Source organism: Tupaia chinensis, unplaced genomic scaffold, assembly GCF_000334495.1.
Source record: "Tupaia chinensis unplaced genomic scaffold, TupChi_1.0 Scaffold000578_2, whole genome shotgun sequence".
NCBI lineage: Eukaryota > Metazoa > Chordata > Mammalia > Scandentia > Tupaiidae > Tupaia > Tupaia belangeri.
The window spans coordinates 3,748,443-3,761,065 of NW_006160094.1; the positions used below are offsets into that span (position 1 = coordinate 3,748,443).

At 41.3% G+C, this 12,623-nt stretch overlaps 1 protein-coding gene across 24 annotated transcripts in view; it reads right to left on the reverse strand.

Annotated features, from left to right (window-relative positions):
* PARD3 (par-3 family cell polarity regulator) overlaps positions 1-12,623 on the reverse strand; it is a 611,947-nt gene that overhangs the window by 303,441 nt on the left and 295,883 nt on the right. For 16 of the 24 annotated variants that reach the window (XM_014591495.1, XM_006158304.2, XM_014591493.1 and 13 more), the window contains 3 exons: positions 7,501-7,640; positions 4,487-4,615; positions 1,585-1,623 (listed from right to left, as the gene is read on the reverse strand). In XM_014591495.1, coding sequence (XP_014446981.1) covers positions 1,585-1,623; positions 4,487-4,615; positions 7,501-7,640 — 308 coding nt within the window. The remainder of the gene's footprint in view (positions 1-1,584; positions 1,624-4,486; positions 4,616-7,500; positions 7,641-12,623) is intronic. The other 8 variants (XM_006158308.2, XM_006158309.2, XM_014591497.1 and 5 more) reach the window with 1 other exon arrangement.

Below are 12,623 nucleotides of genomic sequence, written 5' to 3' on the forward strand. Positions count from 1 at the left end.
ATCTATTTCTTGGTCTGCTTTCTGCCACGCGAAAGTCTGTGTGTGTGTGTGTGTGTGTGTGTGTGTGTGTGTGTCTGATCTATCTCTTACGACATTTTGGCTTCATCATACCCAGCCAGGAAATCTTCACCCCAAGCTAACAGAAAAATGTTCATTAACTTTCTGTTAACTCTTCCTACATACTTTTTAAACTTTAAATTCATAATAATCTGGAATTTACTTTGCTGTGTGGTAAGAAAAAATATCAACCTTTGTAAAGGGATGGCCAATTATTTTAAATACTAAGTAAACAATCCTTTACCACTACTTTGAAATGCCACCTTTAACATATGTGTACATACATATGCATATCATGTCTGCTTTTATAATGGCTAATCAGTTCAAATGACCTTCCTGTCTAGTCCCATAAGAACGCCATACTGTTTTAAGTACTGTGGTTTACATAATAGTTCGTCATAGTATTTCCCTTTTAAATAGTTTTGTACTCCCTTTGTTCTTTAAAATCAATTTCCTTGAACTTTACAAACAAAAAATTAAAGCTATGAATTTTCTACAACCCATACGTATTAACATGTAATGTCCTCAAGTTCTCTGATTTTCCCGTGCGGTCTCATTAGTCATCCATTTCCGGAATGACGGGTTATCTGAAAGCGTTATTGTATTTCTTAGTCCAAGGCTGTCCGTCTACAAATGAATCTGTACAGAAAATCAAATCTGTTATGTTCTTCAAATCCTCTATATTCTTTCTTCTTCTACTAAATATCACAATTTTGGGGAAGGTGTGTTCTAACGTTACCTACTGTGGATATGGTTTTGTTACATTTTCTTCTACTTATGACAGTTTGAGACGAGTATGTCTTTGTGCTCTGCTATTCGAGGTAAGAGATCCTAACCTAATTGTCAGAATTCTTCCCAGGTACTATGTCTTTCCCCCAGGTAGTGCATCATCCCGGGAAGGTCTGCCATCCTTTTCATTGCATTAGTACTGTCCACTGGGGCTTGGTTTACTCCTTCATTTTCGTTCCGTATTAGCATTCTTCTTCTAAACAGGATATACTATATTTCTAGTACAATCCTGGCTGAGTACATGGCTTTCATTAAGAGAAGCTACCCCCTTAAGGTTATGCAACAACTATGTTCAGACTTATTACCAATATACCGTAAGATTTCTTTTTACTATACTCATAGCTCATTCATTTGTTCCCATGCCTGAATAAAGTGGTTTTTTGGTTTCTATTTTAAAGACACTTTTAATATGGCATTTCACAAGTCATGAATATTTTGTGTATTTGCCAAACTATCTAACTCTTCAGTTTTTTACCCTATTGTTATGCAAGTAAATAGGAAATGACTAAAACTCTTTTTTTGTATCTGCTTAAACAAAAACCATCACAAAATATACTCCATTTATGGAAGCAGCAAAAAGTCACCTTAAAATGAGCCCACTTAGGACGTTAATAAACCCACGTAGCAGCTCGTATGAGCCAGAAAGGGCAGGACAGTAACTTCGTACATAATTTATAAGAAGTGAGTTCAATTTATCTTTTGAACATCTCTGCATCCTGCAAAAGACAAAGCTCTTACCGTTTCTTTTGGAATCTGCATCTGGCTTGGCTCTGCATTCTAGAAGAATTGAAGAAAAAGATAAATACAGACTGACCAAAGCCATCTTCAACACACAGGGACACGCTGCTTTATTCTAAAGGGGACTGGGATGCTTCTAAAACTCCACGAAACATATAAAGAGTAATGATATTATGGCTGATGTGTCACTTTGTGTTTCAAACTCTGAAGTTACATGTTCATTATGTGTTTTAAGAAATCTTTCTACATATAAATTTTTATTTCCTCATCCACAGTCCATCATGAATTTATTACTAGAGGCAAAGAAATCTCACCAAGTTGCTTTCCTAATCTTGGCACTGTTTTCTAATTCTGTGTTTTAATTTTCCCAACGCAATCTAAGTTTTAAAATACAGGATCATTTGATAGCTCTAACAGAAAATAACAGTTGAACCACGTTCTGGACCACAAGCTTTAAAATACTACATAGGGAATAAACGTGTTTATTTTATTTTATTTTTTTTTTTGCCATACAATATAGAGTTGCTTTAATCACCTAGATGCTTATAAGGCTGATGCACTTTTAAAAGGAAGGTATCGGGGGACCAGCAGTTAGCATAATGGCTATGTCGCTGGACTCCCATGTAGTCGACCACAGTTCGCATCCCGAACCCGGTGGCTTAAAACTCACACCGGGTGCGTGTGCGTATGTGCCCAAGATCCCGAGAGGAGAACAGAGGAGAAGGGATTACGGCGTGGCCATCCCCCTGGGCTAGGGGTGATTTCTCTCTTTCTGTCTCTCTGTCTCTCTCTGTCTGTCTGGCGAGCGCACGCACCCTATGGCAAAATCCTCTGCAAAAAAAAAAAAAAAAAGGAAGGTATCAGTAAGGATATGTCCACTTACAAGCACAGAAATTAAACAGAGACACAGTCAACGGAGAAAAAGGGTTATATTAATTGAATTCAAAGAGCATTTTTGTACGTCCTCCTTTAAGTTTTCAGGATTTTATCCTTTTAAATCTTGAAAAGCAGCTGCAACACGCATAATAGACTGACGGCCGACTGGCTCACTCTTTAATGAAAAGCTCACAAGCAATAAATTAAATAAGCAAGGGGGGAAAAAAAGAAGGCAGCAGAAGGGGAAAACAGAAGCCTGGAAGACCAAAATTGGACAGGAAGAACCTGAATAACCTTAAGCTGGCTCCTCGTTGGCACTAACTCCGGAAAAGGCTGCTTCCGAGCGGCATTCAGGCCTGGCAATCTAATAGCGCTCGCCATCGGCTCCGATGCGCGGAGCAGGAGTTACAGCTTCATCAAATCACGTCAAAAGCCTTGGTTGTTTTATTTTTTTTTAAGCGCTCATTTACAATTTAATAGAGACATCTCCAGATTTAGGATCAGGTGGCATTTTAAGCACAAAATTGGATAACAGTGGGGGGAAAACAGAAAACTGAATATAAATGGAGAAATATGGAATGCATTACACATTTTTAAATATAGAGACGTTTTCATAATATAGTCACAATCTACTTAAAACAAAAGTGTTCTCATCTCACCACTACTGTGATCCGAAATCCCACAGACGCACACTAAGGTTTATGTCTGTGCACAACCAGGAGACGGAGATGGGGCACTTACAACAGGAACCTCTCTCCATTCATGACCGGTATTTAAAAATAGATCAATTCGCACAGAGAATAAATGTTTATAAGAAAAGGAAAATGTTGTTAGTCATGACACATCCCTACTTGAAGCATTATAACCTAAGAAAATTAGGGCTATATAGCAAATTTGGGAGCTGCGGCCCCAAAGCCACTCCAGTACATGGGGATGAACTGTTGTGTAGATACAGCTAAAAGCTGCCTGAGAGAGATGTCAACCTGAGATGACTCAAAATCCCACGAGTACTTGAAATAAAACTATTTCTCACTACATGAAAAGATAATGGTGGGGGTCAGCAGATAGCATAGTGGTTAATGTGCAGGACTAACACAGAGACGACCATGGTTCAAGTCCTGGAACTGACAACTTGAAAATCACTCCTGGTGTGTGTGCATGTGCACCCAAAATCCTAGGAGGAGAATGGACGCAAGGGAATCGCAGCACACCCATCCCTACAGCAGGTGATTTCTCACCTTCCCTCTCATTGTCTCTCTCTTTCTCTCTCTGTCTCTCGTCAGCGAGTACATGCTTCCTTTGGCAAAAATCAAAAAAGATAAAGGTGACTCCTTCACTTAGGTCATTTTAATACATAAATGAAACCTAGCACTTTCTATGAGAATGTTCAGAAGGTCAGAAATTTAGAATAGCTCTTTCATCCACACCCATACCATATAAACGCCCTGCCTGATAATTAGACGCGCTAATGCACGTGGGAAGTGAAGTCCGAGGTCGCTGACAGGTGCCTCCTTTCACGTGTGCCAGTCCAGCCGGCGTGGCCTACAGGCGTGATGGGCAGCCCTGGGGCCTAGTGCCCCTTAGGCCTTTTTATGTTCAGCAATAATTTTTTTAAAGGCACTCCTTTTCATGCAACAGCAAACAAGCATCGTTATTTGGCTGAGCTACGTGTATGATGAAAATTAAAATATGAAAATGTGTCATATGTAGCGGTGAGGATGACAGGCTTTCAGCAACAGACTCGGGAGTGACAGCTAGGAAATAATTGACGTCTCCGCAGTCAATCAGTTCATCTGAGAGTACAGGGACAAGCACTGGCGTCCTGGAAAATAGCCCTCCGACCGCATATTTGATTATCCACTTCTACCACGAAGAGATGTGAGAAGAACGCCTGCACTGAGTGAGGGCGGAAGAAACACAACACAGATGCCCCACAGACAGCGTCACATCGACACCTGCCGGCGGGAGGCTAGCCCAGCCCTCGGGCTCCAGTACGGAACCTTCCATCTGCACCAAATGGACGTACCAGTTCCCTTGGGTGGAAAGCATCTTCCTGGCGGAAGACCAGAAGGCTCACAGTCCCTTCCATCTTGGTGCTTCTCAACAGGGAAACAACTTCCTCTTGGGATTTGCCGGCCAGATCTACTCCATTTACCTGAAACAAATAAAAAGAGTTTTCAGCGGCAATCCTGTCCAAGAGACAACAGAGACACTCCCTGGAGGGCAGAGTCAGCTGCAACCCAAGTCGCCCCATGAGCAGCTCCACCATGGCCTGGGAACCGCCGAGCTTTTGTGCCTGATAACGGAACTCGGGCCGACACTTCCAAATAGGGTTGGCCGCTGTAAATCTTTTAGAGTTCACCAATAAACCCAGAGCTACTTCTACCACCAGGGTATTAATAAGCAACCGATAATAAACAACCAGATGTACAATGCCAAGTGAACACAAAACTTCCTGGCTGAGAATGGAGATATTCTGATGGTCTTGTTGAGCATGTGTTTTGTTACAAAAGAGTAAAACAGTGTTGGTCTTCTAAGCGGTAGTAAACACACGCAAAATATCTTAGTAGATATATTAGTACTTTCAGTGAAATTGCACTAAAAATTATGAAGAAAACTTTTTATCCCTAAAAGGTAAAAATTAAAAATGAAAGAATGAATATCAAACAATGGTAACGTATTCTGGAGAATAAGCAACACTCCATCTCTATTTTCTTTGTCTTTTTCGATGTTGTAAAATTTCTAGCAGGAAGAAGAGATTTGCGATAACCCATTCTTAAGGAATCTCATTATTTCTGTCTCTCATGAAGCACTGCATTGCTATCAGGAAGCACTACAGTACATTAACAGACCTGAGAGGGTAAGATTTTGTTAAAGAAACATTCTATGGCTGGCCCCATTGCCTAGTGGTTAAGGGAAAAGGAGCCTGCATAGTTGACTGTGGTTCGAATCCTGGCTCTGGCAGCTTGAAAAACACGCATGTGCGTGTGCCTGCATGAGAAGGATCCTGATAGATGGAGAAGTGGAGGAAAGGCTGAGGAATGTCCACGACCCATTAGGGGGTGCTTCCCCCTCTCATTCCCTGGCCCTCTCTGGCTAGGGCACTTCCTATAGCAAAAGAAAAAAAAGGAGGGGTGGGGAGGTGGGGGTGGTTTCTATAGTATTTTCTTAAAATGAAAACAACACTTTGTCCAAGACAAGTAAGCATGTTACATAACTGTAATACTAAAATTTTCCTGTGTTAAAATATGTCTTAGGTGCCAGCAGATGGCGTGGAGTTTACATCCCTTGACACCCACATAATTGAACACGGTTGGAGTCCTGGACCCAGTGGCTTGAAACTCACACCAGGTGTGTGTGCATTCATGCCCAGGATCCCAGGAAGAGAATGGAGGAGAAGGGATTGCAGTATGGCTTACCCCCTGGGGAGTTCTCACTTTCCCTGTGTGTACATGCGTGTCTGTGTGACTGTCTGTCTGTCTCTCTCTAGAGAATGCATGTGTCCTAAAGCAAAAACGTCAAAAAACAAAAAATATACATCTATATGCCTTAGAACCTTTCCCCCTGCTAGGACAGTCTCACACAGTGTGACACACTGTCCAGGGACCGGAGGGATACACAACAATAGGTTCGAGGAACAGAAGTTCTCGACAATGAAAAAATAATTAAACGATTAAAATCAAGAAAGAAAAAAATAAGTCATTCAGTACTTTCTACAGCATGATTTCAAATACTCAGATAGTCAGAACTGTCCACAGAACTGCAAAATATTGACTACAGCTATTACAATACTGTGCTTTAAACATAAAAAAGAAAGTATTCATTTTAAGGTAAAGTTGACAATTACAGAGAAAGAAAAAAAAAGCCAAATTGAAGAAAGACAGGTTACAGGCTATTCCTACTTTTTTTTTCTTTTATAAAAAATATTAATTTATTTAATTTTATTTATTATTATTACTTTAATTTGCTATGAGACACATGTGCTCTCACCACACAAACACAGAGAGAGAGAGAGAGAGAGAAAGTAAGCTGCCAGATCCAGGACTCGAACCATGGTCACCCATGTAGGAGTCTAATGCCTTAACCACCACACCACCTGCTAGCCCCATCAGTCCTAGTTTTAAAGAGAAAAACAAAAGTCTCTGTGATATGTTAAAAGTAAAGCAATGGTGTGTTGAAGGAGACCCTCAAAACATAGTGAATACCCCGGAAAGGAAGGAAAGAAGGAAGAGGGGCAAGAGGGCAGGCAGGGAGGGAAGGAGCCCCTAGTTCTGGGAATTAGAAACCAGGAAGACCAAGACTTTTACCAAACAAACAGGGTACAATTACAAATTTGGACAAGTAAACTCGCCCTCCCCCCAGGGACCAGGGGCTCTCCTGAACTACACCCTAACTTGAACCACACTCACACCCTTCCTGTTATTTCCCCTCTAACAGTGCCCATTTGAAAAATGTCACATGCACAAAATAAAAAGGAAAGGAGCAAGAGTTAAGAGATCTGGGACAAAAATGTAGAGCTGGGAAAACATGGAAACTATTCTTTTGCTGTGCTGTCTCAAGAAACCTTCAAAGAGCTCAATCAGAAGAAATCAAAACTAAGGATGAAACAAGAGAAAAGGGAAAAAAATCACTTCAACATCATTATTTGAGTACTAGTAAACAATCAGAAAACCAAATAACTGCTAAGAGGAACACAGGTTGCATTTTCTTTCTTTCTTTCTTTCTTTTTTTTTAAGGTTTTTGCCACAGGACATGTGCGCTGGTCTGAGAGACACAGAGAGAGATGGTGAGAGGGAAAATGAGAAATCAACCCCCAGGGGAATGGCCATGCCACAGTCCTGCTCCTCCATTCTCCTAGCGGTGTGGTGATTTCTCCATTCAATCTGGGGGAGGAGGGATATTTCTCGCTTTCTGTGTCTCTGTCTCTCCAGTGAGCACACAAGCCCTATAGCAAAAATCTCTCAGGATGGGGGGGGAAGAAAAGCAAGAAAGAAAATGAAACTTTTCAAGAAGGACACATTCCTTAGAGAAGTCACTCACCTCTATGAGTCTGTCTCCTGCCTTGAGTCGGCCATCTTGGATGGCAGCCCCTCGGGGAAGAATGTTTTTCACGTAAATTGGAGCAGAGCCCCCTATTGTCACATCTCGAGAAGTGATGCTGAATCCCAAACCTTCTGTACCTAAACACAGAACAGACAAACGTGAAGAAATAAATGACATGTCATGAGCTGTATAAGGACTCGCTACTATTCTCCACAAACTGACATTCTGTACTTTCCCAGTGGGTACTCTCATCCTAATGCTTTAAAAGTTGGTACGTAGCTTCCAAAACAAGAGTCTTCAGGAAGTTCACATAAAATGAGTATGATGAAAAACTTGTGCACCACTTTAAAAATATTTTTACTCCAAAATAAATCCATACTTTAATTCCATTTTTACATGAACTTTTTAAAGTTCCCCCGCAGACTAAATTACAGAAGGTTGAAATGGTTTATGGATCAAGTCCTTTATCTAAGAAGAAATGGCAATCTTCTCAAAGAAAGATTAAAAGTAATATGCAAACATGCCTGCTAAGAGTTTCTCAATCAGCGTAAGTCTTGGAGTATGAAATTACCATAATTTCAATACATAAAGAACGGAAAAAACTGTGAAGACCCACATGACCTCAAAAATCAAGTATTACTGTGCAAAATGGTACCTAGAATGGAAGGGTAGACAGTGGGGCCAAGGGTGGGAAAAACCTCCAGGGAGATGGAAGAGGAATACTCAATTGAGAATTTGATTCAGATAATATGGTTTTGGGACTGCCCCAAACCATAGTTACCCAAAGAATTGAAGAGGACGACGAACCATATTACTTTTACCTAAGTATCTTCTAATTCACATCATCTTACCCTACTATTGGGTCGTTGGGGGAGTCATAAGAAAAACACACAGAAATACGTCACGACTTTCCCGACAACCTCATACGTCTCAAAGTAAATAAGTAAATAAAAAGGCAAAATAGTAAAGAATCCATCTCAGATTCAGGCTCCCAAATCTGAGGATCATCCTGTTATTTTTATGGGGACTGAAATTAATGAGGCAAATATAAATTACTCTGTGCATTTATAGTTTAAATTCTCAGTTCTTGGGCAGCTCTCTTGACAAGCAGCCTCATGAGTACAATACGGTGCAGATGGGGTTACCCGTCACAAGAACCAACACGCACTAAGCCAAACGCGCCAGAGAGAGATGTGGAGGTGAGGAAAGCGCTATCGTCACCCGCAGACTTCTTACAGAACACTCGTAATGATGGCTGCATTCTCCCTAGGCTTTTTCAAACTGTTACTTCTCAAGAGGGCAGGTGAGGGACCAGCACTTAGCATAATGGCTATGTCACTGGACTCCCACGTAGTTGACCGTGGTTTGAGTCCCGGACCCGGTGGCTTAAAACTCATGCCGGGCGCGTGTGCGTGCGTGCCCAAGATCCCGAGAGGAGAATGGAGGAGAAGGAACTGCGGCATGGCCATCCCCCCTGGGGGGTGATTTCTCGCTTTCTGTCTCTATGTCTCTCTCTGTCTGTCTGGTGAGCGCAAGCATCCTATAGCGAAAACCTCTACAAAAAAAAAAAAAAAAACTCTCCAAAAAAAAAAAAAAAAACTCATGCCGGGCACGTGTGCGTGCATGCCCAAGATCACGAGAGGAAAATGGAGAAGAGATTGCAGCATGGTCATCCCCCCAGGGGGGTGAATTCTTGCTTTCTAGCTCTGTCTCTCTCTGTCTGTCTGGCGAGCACACGCGCCCTCTAGCAAGAGGGCAGGCAGGTGGCACAGTGGTGAGATGGACACGCTGGGAGGACAACCAGGCTCAGGTCCAGGGCTCATGCCTAGAGACCTTCCTAAGTACACCAGGCAGGCAACACATGCACCGACAACCCAGCAACAGCTGAGGCTGGGGGTGCGTCACATCAAAACCCTGCTGGGGTGCTGCCGTCTATCTCATGCATGGAAAAAAGTACATGAACTTCAAAAATAAAGTCACTACTTAAAATGTTAGATTCAACATCAGTTACAGTAATAGTAGGGCAAATATTTGCTTAGTATGAGAAGAATAAAGAGTGTTTGCATATGCTGAAAAATCTAGCGAATGCACTAATTTGATCTAGCACTCAGTAAAATAATTTATAGAAAAGTGTAAAATAGGGGCCAGTAGGTGGCATGGAGGTTAAGGTGGCTGGATCCCACATGGCTGACTGTGTAGTTCAAGTTCCAGACCCAGTGGCTTGAAAAGCACACTGGGCATGTGTACATGCGTATCCAAAATCCCAAGAAGAGCATAGTGGAAGAGGGACTGAGGTGTGGTCATTACCCCGATGGGGGGCTATTTCTCACTTTCCCTCTCTAGGTCTCTCTCTGGTGAGTGCACGCACCTTAAGGCAAAAATCCTAAAAAAGGAGAAAAAAAAAAAAAGAAAATTCTGTAGTGAAGAATACATTCAATAATTATACCTGTAACAAAGCTACCATAAATATAATCAAGTTCAAAGAAAACATTCATTTACTCCTACTCTGAAGCAATCTGAATGTGCCTAGGCTGTTCATTTCTTAGGTCTTCAGTGTTGAAGACTTTGAATGGCATATTGTCTATATGAGATTTCCCTAATTACTCTGCTGGGACTTTTCCATATGTCTCTGTGCTTTCATGAAACTCTAATGACTTGCAATAACAGGTATTAAGAAAGAATTCTAAATTATTCTCCTTTTGCAATATTAATTTGTATAAAACTACAAAGCCTGACTGTTACAGGAACTTCAACACTATTAAAATATCAGCAATAACCCCTAAATCTGTAAGCTAAAAGTTCAGGCTATGACCTTTAACGGAAAGATAAACAGATATCAATTTTCATTTAGCAAAGCCAACAAAACATTCTGCCCTGACTGAGACAGATTACTGACCTTCTCCTCTGACTTTATTAAAAAGCTAATTTCTACAAAAGAACAGGGTACTTGAGAATGCCAAAATGGCAATAAATATTAAGAAATCATAATTATGAAAGCAAGTACACTGGGGCTATCCTGTCATGTGCTATGACAAGGTTTCAAAGTCAGAGCGCAGAATCGTCATCCTACAGGCTTGTTGTTTCAGTACGAAGAGTCTCTCTCAATAGTTCTGAAGCATTTCTGCTACTCAAAGCAAGTTAGTTCACTTTGAACTTACAGTGTAACACTGAGGTGCCCGGCGCTTTTAATGTACTTTATTAAAATATCTTAAAAGTAACGATAGTTTATAAAATCATGCTGGGTGCAAGTGCATGCAGGCCCAAAATCCTGCAAGGAAAGAGGTGGAAGAAAAGGGATTGTGGTGAGGCCATTCCCCCATTGGGGGGGGTGTACTCTCTTCTTCCTCTCCCTCTCTTAGTGGTGAACACACACATGCCTTCCCGTACCCCCTCCCCCAAAAAAAAACTTCTGTGTTTGGTCCTAAATGGAAAACAATCTGCATTCTTCTTCACTCTGAACAGAATTAATTTTTTATATAAAACGCCTGCAATCTGGCAGCACACACAGGTGGAGTGCACTTTTTGTATTACACTCTCACAACAATTTAGCATCAAGACAGATCTATGGGCTCTGTATCCTTTCAATCACTCATGGTCAGAAAAATATTGAAAGAAAGGGTTAACGTAATGGCTATGTTGCTGGACTCCCATGTAGTCGACCACGGTTTGCATCCCGGACCCGGTGGCTTAAAACTCACTCCAGGCGCATGTGCGTGCGTGCCCAAGATCCCGAGAGGAGAATGGAGGAGAGGGGATTACGGTGTGGCCATCCCCTCTGGGGGGTGATTTCTCGCTTTCTGTCTCCCTCTGTCTGTCTGGCGAGTGCACGTGCCCGACAGCGAAAATCTCGGGGCAGGGGTCGGAGATTTAAAGGAAAATATCATCAGGCCAGCAGGGCCACAGTGTTTGAGGCACTAGACTACTACACACCCACCACGATTCAAGTCCCAGACCTGGTAGCTTTCTTGCTTGCTTGCTAGCTTGCCCTCTCTCTCTTTCTCTCTCTCCCGTGTATATCTAGACTAACAAAGTTAAAATATAAAAATAATAAAGTTAATAAGTACATTTTTTAAAGTTTTAAAAATATCATTTATATTTGTCTTACAGTGATTAAGCACGTTCTTTCTAAATGAGCTTGTGCAAAGGCAATCACACCTTTCTAAACACTATTAATATAAAACTGCTGCGAGTCAGCAGGTGGTGTGGTGGTTTAGGCACTAGACTTCCCACATGGCCGACCATAGTTCGCGTTTTGGACCTGGTGATTTGCTTTCTCACTCTACCTTTCCCTCTCTCTCTGTCTTTCTCTGGCAAACTTATGTGAAAAAATAATCATTAATAAATAAATAATTCTTTTTAAAATTTTTAAAAATATAAAACTGCTAACTCCTATATTCAAAAGAATAGCTTTATATTAACGACAAAATTTCCTTTCATGAAAAAGTTCATATTAGATCAACATTTGTTGACTATATTGTGTGAAAACTAAATTAAATACATAAATATCCCTATAGCAATGTAAAAAGGACAAGATACTTTATGACAATGGCCAATAAAAATATTATATCCTTCTTGAGAGATCCCAAGTAGAATTTTATTTTTTATACAACTCTTTTTATGATTCTTAGGATATATTTTTGCTTAAAAAAATAGAGCCTGTACTTGAGCAGAGAAAAAGGAGGACAGAGGCCCTAGCATTTTTCTCACTTAGGAGTTGATGCAGCTAGAGGGGGTTTCTGCTGAGAGGGCCTCTGGATTCCAAGGGAAGAGGCAACCTGTCAACTCCTGATCATGTCAACCAAGTATTTAGAGCTTAAAAACCAGTAACCAGAAATAAAGAACATGCAGTTCACACAAAGTTCAGGGGAAAGCTATGACCGGGAAAGGAAACAGCAGTGCCAGCGTTTACAGCCATGTAAACACCGCCACAGAGAGACGAACCATCTGAACGTCGGGAGGGAAGACGTTCTACGGAGAACCTGCCGCCACAGCGACTCGGGGACGTCACCAAACCCCTCTTGGATTCATTTCCTTCTGACTGTTGAAGGTGGCTGGGCTCATGAAGAGAGAAATACTCTTTAGGATGACACCTTTTTTTTTTTTTTTTTGGAGAGGTTTTC